We start from the raw sequence: 20,754 nt of genomic DNA, 5'->3' as shown, positions 1-20,754 counted from the left end.
TACGAAGTTGTTCATAATAGTTATTTCAGGGCATACAATGTTCCAATCCCACCACCTGTATACCCTTTATTCTGTAGATGCCCTCGGGTTCCTTTCTACTCCCCAGCCTGTTTCCTTGGCAGGCATATAGTAAACTGCTTCCTATTCCTTGCTCCAACAAAACATAAAGGAATGGAAAATGGAATTTTCAGAAAATAAATAAATAGAAGTCAGTTTGTGATGATTGTTAGCCTATATAAAGAAATTCAAATTATTTACGGTAAAATGTCTGTTCTCATTTGCATAAATAACTTAACACAAAATATTTGGCCCTGGTGGTGGAGAAAAGCTTTCTCTGGCCCAAGGGGGCCAGAATGTGTTTAAACAAGAGAATGGTAGCCATAGCATAAACTTTTTTGTTCCTTTCTTTAGGGTGCTGATTAAACAAAGTGCTGATTTCTGCTTTTACTAGCCACTGTAAAAAAATGTTCCAAGTTAACAGACATGTGACTTAATTTTTAGTGTTAGGTTTTCTTAAAGAGAAGTTTCAGGCTCTATTTGAATATCTATCTCTCTTTTTCCCTTTGGAAGAACCCATGTTTTCTCTTGAACACATATTCCTGTCTTTCACCTCACATCTAAGTACATTTCTTTTATTTTTTTTACTTTTTTTAAAATTTATTTTATTTATTTATTTATTTTGCTTTTTGGGTCACACCCAGTGACTCACAGGGGTTACTCCTGGCTCTGCACCCAGGAGTCACCCGTGGCGGTGCTCATGGGACCATATGGGATGCTGGGAATTGAACCCGGGTCGGGCGCGTGCAAGGCAAACGCCCTACCCGCTGTGCTATCACTCCAGCCCCCTAAGTACATTTCTTTCAATAAAAACTCCACTATCGAAGGAAAAGAAGTTTTAGGTCCTCACTGGGTTCACAGCACTGCTTTAATTTACTTTCTCTTGTAGTCTTGTCCTCATGGAGCTGATGTTACCCTGGAGAGATGAACCCACCTAAAAGGTCCATTTACCTTTCTTTTTCTCTCTCTCTCTCTCTTTCTTTCTTTCTTTCTTTCTTTCTTTCTTTCTTTCTTTCTTTCTTTCTATTTATTTTTGGGTCGCGTGGTACATAGGGGTTCCTCCTGGTTCTGCAATCAGGAATTACTCCTGGTGGTGCTCAGGGGACCATATGGGATGCTGGGAATTGAACATGGGTCTACCGCGTGCAAAGCAAACACCCTACCCACTGTTCTATCCCTCCAGCCCCTAAGCTTGATTTTCTTAAGCATAAGAAAGAATTTTTTTCATCCTTATGTCCCTATCTACCCCTGGCACATAAAAAATGTTTAATTAAAGATATTGTATTATATTCCATAGACTTTACATTTTGCATATGTTTTTATTATAGTCACATTTCTTTTGTTATTAAGTATACACCTAGTTATTAGGCTTAAGTTGAAATAGTAGACAGCAGGGCTAAACTGTTGTTTATAGTAAACGTCACCTCCAGAATTAAACCTCCTTTTAAGGTATGAAGGGAAGGTGCTGGTGATGTGAGTCTATTACCATGTGAATGTCACATACCCATGCTTGTCTTCTGACCTCATTTCACTGGATAGAGTAGTGTGTAGCAGACTGCTGATGAATATAATCTTAGTATTCTATTTTTAATACAACATGCTCATAATCTAAAGAGCTGCTTTTTAAAGATGAAAATATTGTAGCTTTGACATTCTAAAAATATCTTCTATATTTAATTCATCTATTTATATTGAAACCTCCCAAAGGAATCTTGATTGTTTTTCAAAGTGTAAAAAATAATAAAAGCTAAATATAAACAATTAAGAAGTTACAGAAGTATGTGTTATAAAACATGAAGTCTTCTCTGACATACATTTCTATCCACAAAGTTTCGTTCTCCTGGTGTAGCTAACCACTAGAAGGTATTTTTCCTTCTCTGATGTAGTTATAAACATGTATGTATGGGTTTTTTTTGTTTTTTCATTGAATTGTGAAAATTATGTGAGCTTAACCCACTAGAAAATTCCTATTTAATAATCGTGTTAAGCATATTTGTCATTTGTTATATATGTCTATGTTTTTTTTTCTCTTTTTTTTTTGGGCCATACCTGGCGATGTTGGGGAGATTATTTCTGGCTTTGCACTCAGGAATCGTTCCTGGCAATACTCAGGCAACGATATGGGATACCGGAGATCGTATTCTGGTCAGCCAAGTGCAAGGCAAGGGCCCTGCTCACTATGTTCTTTCTCCACCCCTGTATATGGGATTTTATGAGACCACCAGACTTACCATAGAAACCTTTTCTTTTTGTAAATATTGATTACTTTTTTATAGTTGGATATAGGTGGATAGATGTATGTTTGCCCATATATGTGCATATATATATATAATCATGTGTATCAATATTTCTCTGTGTATATATGTACCATTGTTTATTTTAATCATTGCACCATTAAAATAGATTTTAAGTAAGTAACACAGTAATGCTTGCCTACATTTTTTATTTAGAATAGTATTTTACAAGTGTTGTTATTATTTGCTAAGAGCACTTGTGCTTTTGATTTTAAAGCTTTTAGAATTGTCTTCTGAATCTACCTTGCTCTGCAATTAAAATTTGTGATGAATTAATTTTGTTGGGGGGAAACTCAAGCAGTGCTCAGTAGACCTGGGGGCTGTTCCTGGTAGTACTCAGCCAGCTGTGCAGATGGTGAGTGCACGACCCTGTGCTGTGGTGCTGCTTGGGCCCTGGGGTACTGACAGCTACCAGGGCCACCCCAGAAGTGCTCCAGGGATCCATGACTACACTGGCAGTTTTCAGAAGCCCCAGGTGGTTCTAAGGCTGGAATTCTTTCACTTGACAGAGCTTGTACTCCAGCCCTTTGAACTGTCTCCTAATTCAAAATTTTAGGAATTTTATAGAAATAATGGTAAACCATTTCAGGTAAATGGCTGTGGAGACCACTTTTTAGTGTGTTTTGCCTATCTACCTATTTAACACAGCATTTCTTGGTACAGGAAGTAATCGCTTATATAGTCTATATTCTGCTGTTAAAAAAACTGTAATATCTGAGAGCTATTCTTATCTTTTAAGCCCCAGAAACCCCCAAACTTATTTGGCCTATTGCTCTTTTTTTTAGAAGAAAAAAAAATTTTTTTTTCTCATAGCGCAGCGGGTAGGGCATTTGCTTTGTACGCAGCCAACCCGGGTTTGATTCCTCCCTCCCTCCCTCTTGGAGAGCCCGGGAAGCTACTGAGAGTATCTTGCCCCATGGCAAAACCTGGCAAGCTACCCAGGATGTATTCGATATGCCAAAAATAGTAACAAGTCTCACAGTTTGTTGTGAGACTTTACTGGTGCCCACTCGAGCAAATCAATGAACAACGGGAGAACAGTGCTACAGTGCTACAGCACCCTCCTGAAAATCTACCTTAAGAGAATAAATAGTGTACACCCTTCTTCGGCCTCCTCCTGTGCACTGAGACTACTACCACTTCCGTGATTCTTCTGGGAGTGCGTGGTAGTACTTTTAAAACACTGTCTAGGGGGCTGGAACGATAGCACAGCAGGTAGTGCATTTGCCTTGCACGTGGCCCACCCAGGTTCTATTCCCAACATCCCTGAGCACCACAAGGAGTAGTTATTGAGTGCATGAGCCAGGAGAAACCCCTGTGCATCGCCAGGTGTGACCCAGAAAGCCAAAAAAATAAAAATAAAAAAATAAAATACTGGTCTACCCTAGTGCGCTTTAAACTTGTTTGCCTGCTGCCTGCCTGCCTGTCTGTGTCTCTCTCATCTCTCCTCTTTTTTGCTGCAGTATTTGTGGGTACATTTCTTTGTAGAGGCAGATGTGTTGGTCACTTAATTTATTCTTTATGGCACAGATACTCATAATTTCATACTAAGGAATAACTTCTTGGAGGCGCTGTTGATTAATCTGTCTTAATGATGGTCTCTTTTCATCCATTTCAGCTAGGTCCATTAATAATTTGAAAAACCTTTATGTAACTTTCAAGTTAAAAATTAGTTTTAAAAACTAAAGAATGGGTTAAGATGCTACGTAAGTTATCCAGGTAAGATTTGTGTCACAAAAGGAAGTTGCTCAGGCAACAGGAGAGAATTGAGCGAATGTGAATGTCCCCAATAACTTTTACCTAGGAGATATTTGGCCTCTGTGGGCTATGGGCAAGTAGCTAAGAGTATATTCTTCAAGTCCAGGTATCCTGTTGCTGAAAGAGAAAAATATCTTTGAATACCAGAGAGCACAGACAGTTTTTGATTGAGACTAGAGGGAATTGAATATAAAAATTATTTCTTCCCTTAGAATATTTGTTGAATCCTGGTACTGGTCAGTAAGGGAAATTTAGAAAACCAGGAAAAAAATTTTGAAATTCAGAGTGGAACTTATAAGAGAATAATTAGATGTGTCATTTGCTTAATACTTGCTTTCCTAATAACAACTTGTGGGGAAGTGAAGGAAAATAAAAACTAGATAAACCCGGTCTCTTAACCAGGGCAGCAGCTAATCTACATTCAGTGTTGTCCAGAGACCTAATATAGTGGACGATTAATCCTTTGTTGGAAAAAATAACGTCATTGGAAAGCTACTCAAGTTTTTATGTAAAGATGATAAGATTTGCCAAAAGACAAAATTAGTAGATAAGAGTTATTGAAAATGATTCAGAGATGATCAGTACCACTCACATTTCACAATCACGATCATCCTGTTGTTCGTCGATTGCCTCAAGTAGGCCCCAGTAACGTCAAATTTGTCGTAGCCCTGAGATTTTTAACAAGTGCCATATTCAAGGCTCTTTGAGGGTTAGGAGAATGAGACCCATCATTGTTACTGGTATTTGTCATATTGGGTACACCATGGGGAGTTTGCCAGACTCTGCCATGTGGGAAGGCCACATTTGGTAGCCTGCCAGGTTGTCCAAAGTAAGAATGAGATAATAAGATGTTGCGCGGCCACGTGCTTCCGGGAGCTGGGCTTTATAGTCTCTGGGTCTTGGCCATTGATGGGATTACACGGCGCCAGGGGGCCAGTTGGTGGGTGTGACCCCTGCCTACTGGAAGATGGAGGATCTGGGTGGAGGATGCTCAGCCCCGATCTGAGCAGGCTTGGAGATCTCAGCCCCAGGACCCGCATGCCTTTGTTCCTCTGCCAGTACCTTCATGTGTGTGGAGAGTGGTCTCAGCATGGTTGTGGCTGATTCTGGAGGTCTTCGGCTGCCAGAGCTCTGCTCGGGGCGGGGAGGGAAACTCAACCCGCCACCCTCCAAGGGGCCCTGGCGAGGACAGCCAGGCGCGGGGGCAGGAGACTCTCACATCTATTTAGATAAAAAGTATGTTAAGTATTTAAGTTATAATTAATTAGATTAAGAAAATAGAGTACTGGGGGCTGGAGCGATAGCACAGCGGGTAGTGTGTTTGCCTTTCACGTGGCCGACCTGGGTTCGTGTCCCAGCATCCCATATGGATCCCTGAGCACCGCCAGGAGTAATTCCTTAGTGCAGAGCCAGGAGTAACCCCTGTGCATTGCCAGGTGTGACCCAAAAAGCAAAAAAATGAAAGAGGATAGAGTACTGAAAAATAAAAAGATTTGAAAATACAGAAAGTGGAATATGCACAAATTTAAATGAAAAAAAAAATCAAGAAGGAACAAATGCCATTCAGCTGAAGTAGATAAAGGAAACCTGAAGAAGACAGAAAAGAGGATTTTGAGATTGGTGTTGTATATGAAAGGGTTGTATATGAAGGGGTTGGAACGATAGTACAGCGGGTAGGGTGTTTGCCTTGCAAGCAGCCAACCTGGGTTCGATCCCTCTGTCCCTCTTGGAGAGCCTGGCAAGCTACCAAGCGTATCACACGCACATGGCAGAGTCTGTCAAGCTACCCGTGTTTTATCCAATATGCCATAAATAGTAACAGCAAGTCTCACAATGGAGACGTTATTGGTACCCTTTTGAGCAAATCGATAAACAACGGGAGGACAGTGCTACAGTGCTACGGTTGTATATAAAATGCTCTAACATTTAGATTACTTAAAGGAGAGAGGTGAGAGAGAACTAGGTGGAAGGATTATTCCCAATTTGCTAAAATTTTGCTCGAGCGGGCCCAGTAACGTCTCCATTGGAGACTTTGTTGTTACTGTGTCTGGCATATCGAATACTCTCGGTAGCTTGCCGGGCTCTCCGAGAGGGGCAGAGGAATCGAACTCGGGACGGCCATGTTGGCTGCGTGCAAGGCAGACGCCCTACCCGCTGTGATAGCACAGTGGTAGGGCGTTCGCCTTACAAGCGGCTAACATGGCCGCCCTGAGTTCGATTCCTCCGCCCCTCTCGGAGAGCCCAGCAAGCTACCGAGAGTATTCGATATGCCAGACACAGTAAGGACAAAGTCTCCAATGGAGACGTTACTGGGCCCGCTCGAGCAAATCGACGATCAACGGGAGGGCCTTTACTTTACTTTACTTTACTGCTAAAATTTTATAGTAAGCCATAGAATTTTCTGGAACTGGTAAAATATACTTTTTTTTTAATTTGAGAGTGTCTGTTTTCCCTAAATGGTATGGATACCCCCCCCAAAAAAAAACCCATATCTGAACTCTTTTGTTGAAAATCAAAGAAAAAATATCTTGAATGTAGTAAGATCATGTAAGACATGATCTTCACATGATCTTCCCAAAGAGTCAGCAGTTAAAGAGTGTAACAGGAACAATGGAAGCCATCTTAAGACTAAGAAAAGAGTAGCTAACCCTTAAAAGCTATAAAACTAGCAGCATAATGCTTCTAGTAACAGTGAAAAAAATTATTTTCAGAAAAAAAACCCAAAGAATTTGTTAACAGCAGTGTTGGCTAAAAGTTTAACAAGAGAAATAGTAATAAAACACATTAACAGTAAACTAAGGATTTTTCAACTATCCCTTTATGTCATCATTGAAGTGAAGAATAATGGTAAGGTAAGTATGTGAGTAAAGAGAAATTGATACTGATGAAACTCTGAACAGAAATAGCAGCAGTATCTCATGGCTTTAAAGGGCAGAAACAAAACTAAAGTAAAAAGCTAGAGAATTCTATTAGTGTTGAAAATTAAAATAATTTTGAGAATGTGGTAAAGTATTATTTTTGCCTAGATTGTACTAAATCAACAATGAACATTAGAATCTCAGTGCTAACTTCTGAGCAAATCATTTTTAAAACAAAATTATTAGGAGAAAATGGAGTAGTAAAAAAGTAATTTGTTAATGAAAACCAATCTTTCCCAGAGTGGGAAATACTCTCCCCTAGGGTCAGTGGAATGATCCATGGGGGTTGGTAGTAGCCTCAGGTATAGCTGTGGGTACTTTCTATTTGTTTTCTTAAAGAAGGTACCTTTCCAAGGAGGCACTATTAATTTTCATAGGCTGCTAAATAAGTTTGGGGACCTCTGATTAAAATGAAACAAAAAATAAAAAGATGATAAAAAATAGACAAGTATCTGAAAATTTGGTTGTATAGTTATCAACATTTTATTAAGGAAAACTTTATTTTGTTTCAAAATGGTGTATATTATTAGACAAATACATATACACATACTTGTTTTGTTTTCCTGACAGCTTCTTTGTGATATTGGCCACAGTGAAGAAAAGCTGGGTTTTAATTATGAGGATATTATAATCTGGTAAGTATAGTTCAGTTCTCTTTCTCACTCTATCTTGATTTAAACTTCAAAATTTAAAAATTCTAAAATTTATAAAAGTTTTCATGTTATTCAGAAAATAAGAACCTGTAGAATTAGATCTTTATGGTAAACTTGATTTACCTTTGCCCACCCACAGGGATATTGATATTGCATTATGTTCCATAACCTTTTTTTTTTAAAGTAAGCTTAGCAATTAAAATTGAGAGACAGTATGCCTACTGTCATAATAAAGCATTATTTATTGGTTTAACCTGTGATTTTTTTCAGAAAAATGGAAACAGTTATAAAAATAGGGGAAGAGATTATAGTGGTATTTATAATACAGATTGAAAAAAGAATATTTGGTTTTATATTGATATGTAATAAAAACACAGAAGGTAGAGCTAATCATAACATTCGTTTTTTAGATTGGTGAATATGTACCAATTTTTGTACATATATATATATATAGGAATTGAGATCAAGATTTAAAAAAGTTAGTTTAAATTACATAGCTTACAGTTAATGCTTTTTACATAGGTCAAATGACTTGCTGTTTTGCAAAGGATAACTGAAGAAAACTATGGTGTTTAAATTGTTTATTTGATACTCATGTGGCAAAATTTTTGTTTTCATGCAGTTTGCGACTAGCTTTATTGAATGAAGCAAAAGAAGTGCGAGCAGCAGGGCTCCGAGCTCTTCGATATCTCATCCAAGACTCCAGTATTTTGCAGAAGGTGCTAAAATTAAAAGTGGACTATTTAATAGCTAGGTAATTTTCTTAAAGCTTTGTTTTTACATACTTAAAGCAATTGTTCTTTCAGTATAGATTCATAAGGTTTAAATTTTTTATTATAAAACCTCATGATTTTTACATTATTTTCATCCAGTACATAATTAGTCTAAATAAGATGCAGAATATAGTTTTAGCATCTTATTCAAATTCTTTATCTTTGACTAATAGAAAAACTATTAATGACTTTAGCATTATATATTGAAAGCACACAGTGACACTTTTTCGCAGTCTGTGAGGTTTTTTTATTACACTATTTTTCCCAATCTGTGAGATTTATGTGTCTTGATTTTTAAAAACACTGCATTTTACAGTTTCATGTTATGAATAGATAGATCTCAGTTTCATTCTGTTGATGGATTTCTCAGTTTCTTTTCAGCATTTGACTGTTCTGAATAAAACTACTCTTGAATATTCTTGTACAAGTCTTTTGGTAGACTATACTGTTTTCATATATATATATATATATATATATATATATATACAGGAATTGAATTGTTGGGTCTTAAGGATTATGCATATTTAGTTTTAATAGATAATGTTGAACAATTTTCCAAAGTGATAGTACCAATTTGCTCTTCTAGCAATATTTGTCAACTCTCTGTATCCTCATAGCACTTGCTCTTCAGTCTTTAATTACAGCCTTTCTGCACATTGTGAGTTATACCATTGTGGCTTTAATTGGCGTTTCTCTAATAATTAATAGTGTTAAGCACCTTGCATTGGCTATCCTCCCTAGAAATTTTACTCATTTGTAAATTGGATTTTGTTGTATAGGAACTCTTGAAAGTCTTTTAGATTTGATCCCATTCAGTTGTGTATGTTGAAAATATCTTTTTAAAATCAGTCTGCCTTGCCTTTCACTATTCTTATTAAACTTAAATGTAGGAGTCTTATAGTAATTTTGGTCTCCTTGAAAGGTATACCTTTACTTCCAAAGAAGTAGTCCTGTTAATGTTTAGTACATATCAGCAGGTCATGATTCATTTGTATCTTTATGGATAGCCAGTAAATACTGACATCAGTTATTGACAGTTTGTTGTATTAGATTTCTGTCTTTGTTGTTAGCTACCTTATAAATGTGGATATATCAAAGACCAAGGGTTTATTCTCATTTGTTCTCTATTTTATTGGTTTTTTTTTCTCCTCTGTATAACCACAGATAAATGAAGTCATCCAGCATTTATTTTACTTAACATACTCACCCTAGCTCCACCCAAGTTGCAGGAAACTGTAATATTTCATTTTTTTTTCCAGCCGACTAGTATTTTATAAGTATTTCACAACTTACTCATCTGTTATTGGATATTTGGGTTATTTCTATATCTTGGATATTTTACATGGTGCCACAGTGTGAATCATAGGTATGCGTGCATCTTTTCAAATTAATGTTTTTATATTGATCTGGAATTGGTGAGTCATATGGAAGCCCTGCTTGTGCTTTGTTGAGACTTGTCCATACCCATTTCCCATAGAATCTGAACCAGAGGACATTCCCACCAGCAGTGAATGCAGGTTCCTTTTTAACTATGTCCCTGTCAACATGTTTGTTTCTAGTCTTCTCATTGATGTGAGCTGAAATTTCATTGCTGATTTGATTTTCATTTCATCATTTATTCATCAACAAATGATGGCGTTTTCATGTGTCTATTGGTTTACTGTATGACCTCCTTGGAGAAGTATCTATTCATTTCCTCTCCCCATTTTTTTGATGGGGTTATTGATTTTTTTTATTAAAAATTTTTTTAATAGACATCATGAGGTACAGTTGCAGACTTACACATTTCTGTGCTTGGGTTTCAATTATACAATGATCAAATGACTGGGATCCATGGTGGTGGGAAATGGGCACCGGTGGAGGGATGGGTATTTGATCAGGGTTATTGATTTTTTTTGGTTGTTGTTGAGCTGTTGAGCTTTTTAAGTGTTTCATAAGTCTTGGTTTTGAGCCCTTTATCTGATATATGGTATGCAAATACTGTATTTTACTGAGTAGGTGAAATATAGGGCTGGAGCAATAACACAGTGGTAGGCGTTTGTCTTGCACGTGGGCGACTGAGCCGGGTTCAATTCCTCCTTCCCTCTCAGACAGCCCGGCAAGCTACCCAAGGGTATCTCGCCTGCATGGTAAAGCTGGCAAGCTACCTGTGACGTATTCAATATGTAAACCCTAGTAACAAGTCTCACAATGGAGACATTACTGGACCCACTCGAGCAAATCGATGAACAACGGGAAGACAGTGCTACAGTGCTATAGGTGAAATATACTTGGCTTGAGTTCCTTTTGCCAGGTAAAACCTTTTTAGCTTGATAACCCCCCTACCCCCAACACATTTATTTTTTTGCCTTTTGTTGTCTTTTTTTTTTTAATGGTTTATTTCTTTATTGAATCACTGTGGGAAAAGTTACAGAGCTTTCGGGTTTAGGTCTCAGTCATGTTAGTATCAAACACATTTCCCTTTACCAATACTTACTTTTAACCGCGAACCCCAATAGAACCCCACCTCCCACCCCTCCCAATTCCTGTGAGGCAGATGAGTTCTAGTTAATACTCTATCTACTTTGACTAGATACATTGTTTCGATAGAAGATACACAATTATTGTTTAGAGTTTACGACCCCCCCCCAATCAGATATGCTGAAACAGTGTTGTGAAATGATTTGCTTTCTACAGCTTGGTTTAAGAATAAAATGCTATCGCGGCCGCGCGGTTTTGGATTTCTGCTGTTTCACTTATTAACCCTGGAAGTATTTCTATTAAAAGTTAGATAGTTAAGAGATTGGTTTCTGTGCTCTGGAGTCGTGGCCGTGCCGGAGAGCCGCTCGTGGGGGGCAGCTGGTGACCTCGGTCGGGCGTGAAGGACGGAACGCCCCCCTCCCCATGAGGCCCCTGCTGCCCCCCCCCCCCCCCGCCCCCGGCTCAAACCTGCTGTCCACAAGGCTCCCGTGCGGCCGCCATCTTTCTTTCCAGAGAGGAGCAGGCGGCCTTTTGTTGTCTTTAACTTCGGAGTTATTTTGTTGACTATATCTATGAAAACTGTACCCTCAAAAGTTCTGCTTTAATGTATATATTTTGGTCTAATCTATAGATCTTCAGTATACTTTGAGTATAGTATGAGATACAGGTCCAATTTTTTGGTTTTTAAAAAATACATGTATCCTGTTCTTCTAGGCATCATTTCCCTTTTTTTCCACTTCCATTTAAACCTTTTTATTTAAAAATTTTTATGATTATTTAAAATTTTGTATCAAGACACCATGATTTACAGAGTTCTTCATAATAGTTGTTTCAGGCATACAGTGTCCTAACACCAATCTCACCAGCAATGCCTCCAGGTTTCCTCCCAGCCTTCTCTCTTGGCAGGTATAAGTAAAGTAAAGTAAAGGCCCTCCCGTTGATCATCGATTTGCTCGAGTGGGCCCAGTAAGGTCTCCATTGGAGACTTTGTTGTTACTGTGTCTGGCATATCGAATACTCTCGGTAGCTTGCCGGGCTCTCCGAGAGGGGCGGAGGAATCGAACTCGGGTCGGCCATGTTGGCTGCGTGCAAGGCAAACGCCCTACCGCTGTGCTATCGCTCCAGCAGGTATATAACAAATTGGCAGGTATATAACAAATTGGCAGGTATATAACAAATTGGCAGGTATATAACAAATTTATTTCATATTACTTGCTCCAGCAAAACTTAAAGGAATAGCAAATGGAATTATCAGAAAATAAATCAGTGAAAGTCAGTTTGTGGTGATTTATTCCTGTTCTTAATTTTTCTTTGTCTAGTAGCGGGCAACCATATGCACCATTAGTGAGTACAGTACTCAGTGACACATGTTAGGAAGCTTCTCCTTTAAAGGAGCGCTTAATGCTTCCTGCAAAACTGCTTTTAGTACTATGAATTTCTAAGCTGTTGCTTGTCGATGAATCTCTGTATTGGTGTCTTCAAATCTGAATGATAATTTAGTAGGATAGAATATTCTTGGCAAGATGTTCATTTTGTTGTTTCTGTACTGTATCCTTACTTGCTCTTCTGGCTCAGTCTTTAATAGATCTGCAGTTAATCTACTTTTTTTTGTATGTAAGGTATATTTTTGTTTGTTTGTTTTGTATTGTCTTGTTTATTTTATCCTGCTGCATTCAGTATTTTTCTGTCTTTGACTTTTGTCATTTGAGTATAGTGTCTTAGAGCTTTTCTATTAGGTCTATTTTTGCTTTGACCCTTTGGATCTCTTGGATCTAGGTGTCTGTTCCTCTTACTGTGGGAAATTCTTGTTGATTTCTTCAACTCTTTTTCTCAATAGACAAACAAGTAGCCTTCCTGTTCTTCAGGGACTCTGATGATTCCGATATTACTCCTCTTGAGTTCTCTCATCTATTGTTTATTTCTTTTCAGACCTTTTTCCACCTTTTGCTGATTCCTAGTGGTTTTCTTTTCTCCTTGGGACTTCTTGATCTTGTGCTTAGTTACTCTTACTCTGCTATTCAGAGCTTCTGTGGGGGTGGTGGTGGTTGTGTGACAGCTGGTGATACCCATGGGTTACTCCTGACTCTTTGCCCAGGAATCACTCTCCTCGATGATGCTGGCCTGCCTCCTGTACTATTGCTCCACCCCCAGTTGAGTTTTTTTTTAAATCACCTACCATGTTCTTTATTTCTATCATTTCTGATTGTAGTAGTTGTTTCATTTTGACTCTTATACTTTCTTGCACTTTACTGCCTGAGCCACATTTCTCTGAGCCCATGGAAAATCCTTATCATCGTGTCATTGAAGACATTCAGAATTTACTGAGCTGGTTTGGTTTGTTTACATCTTTAATGATGCTGTTTTTGCTCATTGAACATTGTGGGCTTCTGCATGCTTTCCCCGTTGGTTTGCTTGTGTCCTTGCTGGCTGAAGGTGAGTCTTTGCAATTAGACCTACCAGAAAATGTTGAGGGGTTAGCTCTGGTTTGCTCTCTCTCTACCTGTCCTCATTAATGATAGGAAACATAACTTTCAGCTTGTAATTTGTTAAGTAGATCTGTGTGTGGCTGTATAAGCAGCCAGCGTTGTGGGCCCTTACTATGACTCAGGAAGCTGCTGGGCTCTAGCCAGTAAGGTGGGGAGGGGGGTGCTCTGCCTCTCATTCCAGAGAAGGCCCAGTGATATCAGCCTAGGCCCACCACACCTGGAGTGATAGCAGCAAGCAGAAGGTCCTCTTAACACCATCTGGAGGAGTAGTTCCTTGTTCCACTTCATTGTACCAGCTCCTTTATCATAAATTAACTGTACAGCTGAGGTTTGTCTTTGGAGTCTTAGTTCTGTTCCAATGATCTCTTCCATTTATTCAAGTACCATACAGGTTGTTGTTGTTGTTGTTGTTGTTGTTGTTGTTTTAATTAGTGAAACACTATGAGGTACAGTTGTAGACTTACAAATTTTTGTGCTTGGGTTTCGGTTATACAGTGATTGAGTACCAATCCATCCAGCAGTGCCCATTCTCCACCACCAGTGATCCCAGTATCCCTTCCACCCGCCCTCCCCCATCTCACTCCACCTCTGTGGCAGAGCATTCCCTTTTGTTCTCTCTCTCCTTTTGGGTATTGTGGTTTGCAATAGAGGTATTGAGTGGCAATCATATTCAGTCTATAGTCTACTTTCAGCATGCATCTCCCATCCTGGGAGGATCCTCCCAACACTCTTTATTAGGTGTTCCCTTCTCTATCTGAGCTGCCTTTTCCCCCAGCATGTGTGGCTGGACTCCAAGCCATGGAGCGAAGTCCTGGTATTTATCTAGACTATTCTTGGGTGTAAGTCTCCTATTTTGTTACTTTATATTCCACAAATGAATGCAGTCTTTCTATGTCTTCCCCTCTCTTTCTGACTCATTTCACTTAGCATGATACTTTCCATGTAGAACCACTTGTATGTAAATTTCATGACTTAATCTTTTCTAACAGCTGCATAGTATTCCATTGTGTAGATGTACCAAAGTTTCTTTAACCAGTCATCTGTTCTTGGGCACTTGGGTTTTTTCCAGATTCTGACTATTGTAAACAGTGCTGCAATGAACAAACAAGTGCATATGTCACTTCGACTATACTTTTTTGCCTCTCTGGGATATATATTGCTGGGTCAAATGGGAGCTCAATTTCTAATTTTTTGAGTCCATACTGTTTTCCAGAGGGGCTGAACTAGTTGCATTCCCACCAGCAGTGTAGGAGGATCTCTTACTCCTCACATCCACACCAACACCAGTTGCTTTTTGTTCTTTTGGATGTGTGCCAGTCTCTGTGGTATGAGATGATATCTTATTGTTGTTTTGATCTGCATCTCCCTGATGATTAGTGATGAAGTACATTTTTTCATGTACCTTTTTGCCATTCATATTCCTTCCTTGAGAAAGTTTCTGTTCATTTCATCACCCCATTTTCTAATGGGGTTGGATGTTTTCTTCTTGCAGAGTTCAACCAGTGCTTTATATATATCCTTGATATCAACCCTTTGTCCAATGGGTATTGGTGAATATCCTTAACCATTCTGTAGATTGTCTTTGTATTTTGGTCACTGTGTCTTTTGCGGTACTGAAGCTTCTTAGTTTTAAGATATTCCCATTTGTTTATCTCTGTTTCCACTTGGTTGGTCAGTGGAATGTTGTCTTTGAAGATACCCTTAGCCTCAATTTTGTGGAGGGTTTTGCTGACCTTGTCTCCAGTGTACCTTATGGATTCTGGCCTGATGTTGATATTTTAATCCATTTTGATCTGACTTTTGTGCATGGTGTTAGGTCGAGGTCTAAGCCCACTTTTTTGCATGTCGTTGTCCAGTAATGCCATCCCCTTTTGTTAAAGAGACTTTCCTTGCTCCACTTCACATTTCTTGCTCCCTTATCAAAGATTAGGTGTCCATACATTTGTGGTTGTGTGTGAGGATATTTCACCCTGTTCCATTGGTCTGTGGTTCTGCCTTTGTTCCAGTACCATGCTGTTTTAATTATTACCGCTTTGTAGCAGAGTTTGAGTTGGGGAGGGTAATGCCTCCCTAAGTCTTTTTCCCAAGAATCGCTTTAGCTGTTTGTGGGTGTTTGTTGTTCCAAATGAATTTCAGGAGTGCTTGATCTTTTTTTTTTTTTGAAGAATTTCATGGGTATCCTTAGAGGGATCGCATTGAATCTATATAAAGCTTTGGGGAGTATTGCCATTTTGACAATGTTAATTCTTCCGATAGCACAGCGGGTAGGGCGTTCGCCTTACAGGCGGCCAACATGGCCGACCCGAGTTCGATTCCTCCGCCCCTCTCGGAGAGCCCGGCAAGCTACTGAGAGTATTCGATATGCCAGACACAGTAACAACAAAGTCTCCAATGGAGACGTTACTGGGCCCGCTCGAGCAAATCGACGATCAACGGGAGGGCCTTTACCTTTTACCTTATCCATGAATAGAGGGCATGTTTCCATTTCCTTATGTCCTCTTTTATTTTGTGCAGTAGCATTTTGTAGTTTTCTTTGTAGAGGTCCGTTACCTCCTTAGTTAGGCTGATTCCGACGTACTTGATTTTCTGGGCCACGATTGTGATCGGGATTGCTTTTTTTCATGTCTCTTTCCTCTGTCTCGTTATTTGCATATAGAAGGCCATGGGTTTTTGGGTATTGATTTTACAGCTGTGATTTTGCTGTACAAGTCTATTGTTTTTAGGAGTTTCTTGGCATAGGCTTTAGGATTCTCTAGGTATAGTTTCATAACATCTGCGAATAGTGGGAGCTTGATTTCTTCCTTTCCTATTTGGATGTCCTTAATACCTTTTTCTTCCCTAACCACTATTGCAAGTACTTCCAGTACTATATTGAACAGAAGTGGTGAGAGTGAGCATCCTTGTCTTATCCCTTATCTTACAGGAAGGCCCTTAGTTTTTCCACATTGAGGATAATGCTTGCCGTAGGTTTTTTGTAAATGGCTTTGACTATCTTGAAGAAGGTTCCTTCTAAACCCATTTTGGTGAGAGTTTTCATCAAAAACAGGTGGTATATCTTGTCATTTACTTTCTCTGCATTTATTGATATGATCATATGGCTTTAATCTTTACTTTTGTTGATATGATGGATTATGTTGATTGATTTCCGAATGTTAAACCATCCTTGCATCCACGAAATGAATCCCACTTGGTTGTGGTGTATGATCTTTTTGATGAATTGTTGGATTCTATTTGCTAATATTTTGTTGAGGATCTTCGCCTGGTGTTCATGAGGGATATTGGTCTATAGTTTTCTTTGTTAGTGGTGTCTTTGTTTGCTTTTGGTATTAGGGAGATATGTGCCTCATAGAAACTGTTTGGGAGAATTCCGGGTTTTTTTTTTTTTTTCCAGTTTCCTGGAAAAGCTCAAGGAGAACTGACAACAGATCCTGTTTAAATGTTTGGAAGAATTCGCTAGGGAATCTATCAGGGCCTGGGCTTTTGTTTTTGGGAAGACTTTTGATTACAGTTTCAATTTCCTTGATATGAATGGGTATATTCAGGTATTCTAAGTCTTCAATCTTGGTTCAATCTTGGGAGATTATAGGAATCCAGGAGTTTTTTCATTTCTTCTAGGTTCTCTTGTTTTGTGGCATACAGACTCTCAAAGTAGTCTCTGATCATCTTTTGAATTTCATTGGTTTCTGTTTTGATGTCCCCATTTTCATTTCTTACTCAGTTTATTAGGGTTCTCACTCTCTGTGAGTTTTGCTAGTGGTTTATCAATCTTATTTATTTTCTCAAGGAGCCAGCTCTTGGTTTCATTGACCTTTCGGATTGTTTTTTGGGTTTCCATGTCGCTAATTTCTGCTCTTAGTTTTATTATTTCTTTCCTTTGGCCGGATTTGGGTTCTTTTTGTTGGTCTTTTTCTAAGTTCTTGAGCTGTGAGGTCAGGTTATCTGTAGGCCCTTTCTTCCTTAGGAATGCTTGCAAAGCTATAAATTTTCCTCTTGAGGATTTAGTTGTTACTGTTACTGTGTTTGGCATATCGAATACGTCACGGGGAGCTTGCCAGGCTCTAGGTTCTGGTAGCTCTTGTCTTCATTCTCATTTGTTTCCAGGTATCTTTTGATTTCGTCCTTGACTTCCTTCCTGACCCACTCGTTGTTCAATGTTGAGTTGTTTAATTTCCAGGTGTTTGATTTGGTTTTCCGCGTCTGTGTGTGATTTGCTTCTATCTTAAGCACATTGTGGTCTGAAAAGATTGTTGAAACTATTTCTATCTTACTGATTCTATTAAGGTATGTTTTGTGGCCTAGCATGTGGTCATTTTGGAAAATGTTCCATGTGCACTGTGAAAGAATGTGATTAGCCCTCTTTCTTCTATTTCTTCCTTCAAAGCCAATGTTTCCTTGCTGAGTTTTGTTCTTGTTGATCTATCCAGAGGTGATAAGGTGGTGTTGATGTCTCCGGCTACTATTGTATTGCTATCAGTGTCCTCCTTAAAGTTTGTTAGCAGTTGTTTTAAGTATTAAGCTGGTCCTTCATTAGGTGTGTGTGTGCATTTAAGAGTGTGATTTCTTCCTGTTGAACATACCCCTTGATAAATAAAAAATGGCCTTCGCAGTCCCTTCTAATCTTTTTCAACTTGAAATCTGTGTTGTCGGATACTAGTATGGCCACCCCAGCTTTTTTTTGAGGGAGCTCTTTGCTTGCAGGATTGTTTTCCATTCTTTTACTTTGAGTCTTTGTTTGCTCTGACTGTTCAGATGTGTTTCTTGTAGGCAGCAGAATGTTGGTTTCAGTTTCTGGATCCATTTTGCCACTCTGTGTTTAGACCATTAACATTGAGAGAGATTATTGTCATGGGGGTTTTACATCTTACTGTAGGGGTTGGTTGTGCTTATAGGTGTTTCTTCATGTTGTTCTGGTTGTATAGAGATAGAACCTTGAAGTTCACTAGTACAGTTCCCTCTTACTGTGGGAAAGGGTTCTTAATGAGCTTGGTTGATGGTGGTCACCCTTCTCCCCTTCTAGAATACGTCCTTCCTCTCAGAAATTATTCTGTGACTTATGATAGATATCCAGTGAAACATTGGAGGATGTGCCCTTTTATATAGGAGTTGTAAGGATTTTGTGTACACTGGTCTTCTAATGGAGTTGGTGCGGGCCAGTGGATTGTTACCGCAATTGTGTTTGAGGCAGCCAAAATGTTTTACACAGAATTAGGTGATACAGGTTGGCATATGAGTTGAGGGTGCTGGGAATGGGGAAATGAACTGCCTCTGTGGCCGCTGGCCACACAGAAGGCACGCCCACTTCTGTGGAGGCCATGCCCTCTGTGGTGGAGGCCACACCCCCATCCAGTCCCAGATGCTAGGCCCAGGTCCAGTCCAGCTTCCCAGTGGTGGGGGTGTGGTGCCGGGAAGGGGTGCGTGGGGCGCTCCGGGCAGGGACGTTCTGACCGATGAACCTACAGAGAAGGGCAGCACAGCAATGAGACACCATACAGTTTTGATTACTGTAAACCGGTGATATAGGTTAAAGTTAGGAGCAGCAATAAATGCCATATCACCTATCTTCTTTTTTCTCAGATTTCTTTGGCTATTTAAGGAGTATTGTGATTCCACACCAATTTTACTAGTCTTTGTTCTGTATCCTTCAAGAAAGTCTTTAAAATTTTGATAGGGATTAAATGAATCCTTAGAATAGGATAGTAATTTTGATAATGTTAATTTTTCTAATCCTTGTATATAGAGCATTTTTCTATTTTCCGGATTACCTCTTCTACTTCTGTAGTGACTTTTTCATTGTGTAAGTTTGTCATATCTTTTGTTGATTCCTAGGTTCTAAATGTTTTCTTACATCATTTTAAATGGAATTGCCTTTGTCACTTCTTTGCTTCATTTTTATTTTCTTTCTTTTTTAAAAAATTGAGTCACTGTGAGATACAGTTACAAAGTTGTTCATTATTGGATTTCAGTCATGCAGTGTTCCAACATCCATTCCTCCACCAGTGTACATTTCCCACCACCATTCTTTCTTGTTATTGTTTTTTTTTCTTCTTTTTTGGTTTTGCTTTGGGACCAATACAAGCAGTATTCAGGACTTAGTCCTGGCTCTGTACTTAGGGATCACTCCTAGTGCTGTTTGGGGCACCATATGGGGTGTTGGGAATTAAACACAGGTCAGCACTCTACTCGCTGTACTATTGCTCCAGTCCCTGACTTCTTTCTGATCCTTTTAATCTATTTGCTAAGATTTTATGCCTGAAATTTTATTTTTCAGTATTATCTTTGCATGTTTTTGGTATAGGGTAGTTTTTACTTTAGTAAGCTTTTAGAAATGATTCTCATTTCTTGAATATTTTGAAAGAACTTGAGGAATATAGGCAATAAGTATCCTTGAACGTTTGGTAGGACTTATTGGTGAACCCATTTGATCCTGGGCTTTTGTTCTTTTGCAGTTAATTTTTTTTTTAATTCAGACATTGTGATTTACAGTCATATTAGTAATAAAGGTTCAGGCTTGCAGCGTCCCAAATTTACCACCATTGTCAGTATCCTTTTAACCAGTGTCCTTAATAAAATTTAAATTACTATTTTAATTTTCTTACTATGCATCTGTTCAGGTTTTCTACTTCCTCCTGATTGATTTTCATGTGATAGTTCTAAAAATGTATCCATATTCTTAGTTCTGTAGTTTGGTGCAAGCAGTTTTGTACCTTCTTAAGGTATTTTTTTCCCCCCTCAGGTATTTTGTAATTTTTCCCCCCTTTCAATCCCAGATACTATTTTTTTCGATTTTCTCTCTTTGCTTGAGTCCCTGGGCAAGAGCTTAAATTCTTGTTTAGGGACTGGAGCTATAGCTCAGCGGGTAGGGCGTTTGCCTTGCACGCGGCCAACCCAGGTTCGATTCCCAGCATCCCATATGGTCCCCTGAGCACTGCCAGAGGTGATTCCTGAGTGCATAGTCAGGAATAACCCCTGTGCATCAACCGGGTGTAACCCAAAAAGCAAAAAAAAAAAATTCTTCTGTAAAAGTATTAAAAGCCTTTCACTGTCCTTTGTGTTGGCACTGGTTTATTCTTTATCTTTCAGCAGTTGCTTTATAGATTCTGATGCCCATTTGTTTGGTGCAAATATACTGATGAATTAAGTTCACTGATCTATTGATTTCCTAACCAATATGTATTGACTCTCTCTTTTACTTCTTTAGATTGTACACTCGGTCAGGTACAAGTATGCTGTTGATGCTTTTTTTAGTTTACCATTAACCTATATTATTGTTTCCTAGCCTTTCACTGGAGCAATAGCACAGCACGTAGAGCATTTGCCTAGCACACGGCCCATGCGGCCGACCCAAGTTCAATTCC

The 20,754-nt window shown here is 39.0% G+C and overlaps 1 protein-coding gene across 2 annotated transcripts in view; it reads left to right on the top strand.

Annotated features, from left to right (window-relative positions):
- RICTOR (RPTOR independent companion of MTOR complex 2) overlaps nt 1–20,754 on the top strand; it is a 131,569-nt gene that overhangs the window by 43,755 nt on the left and 67,060 nt on the right. For both annotated transcript variants that reach the window (XM_056111998.1, XM_056111997.1), the window contains exons 4-5: nt 7,598–7,662; nt 8,303–8,434. In XM_056111998.1, coding sequence (XP_055967973.1) covers nt 7,598–7,662; nt 8,303–8,434 — 197 coding nt within the window. The remainder of the gene's footprint in view (nt 1–7,597; nt 7,663–8,302; nt 8,435–20,754) is intronic.

The sequence above is a fragment of the Sorex fumeus genome, unplaced genomic scaffold (assembly GCF_029834395.1).
Source record: "Sorex fumeus unplaced genomic scaffold, SorFum_2.1 ptg000015l, whole genome shotgun sequence".
NCBI classification, from domain to species: Eukaryota; Metazoa; Chordata; class Mammalia; order Eulipotyphla; family Soricidae; genus Sorex; species Sorex fumeus.
The sequence above is the reverse complement of the archived record's forward strand: the minus strand, read 5'-3'. Positions and strand labels throughout refer to the sequence as shown.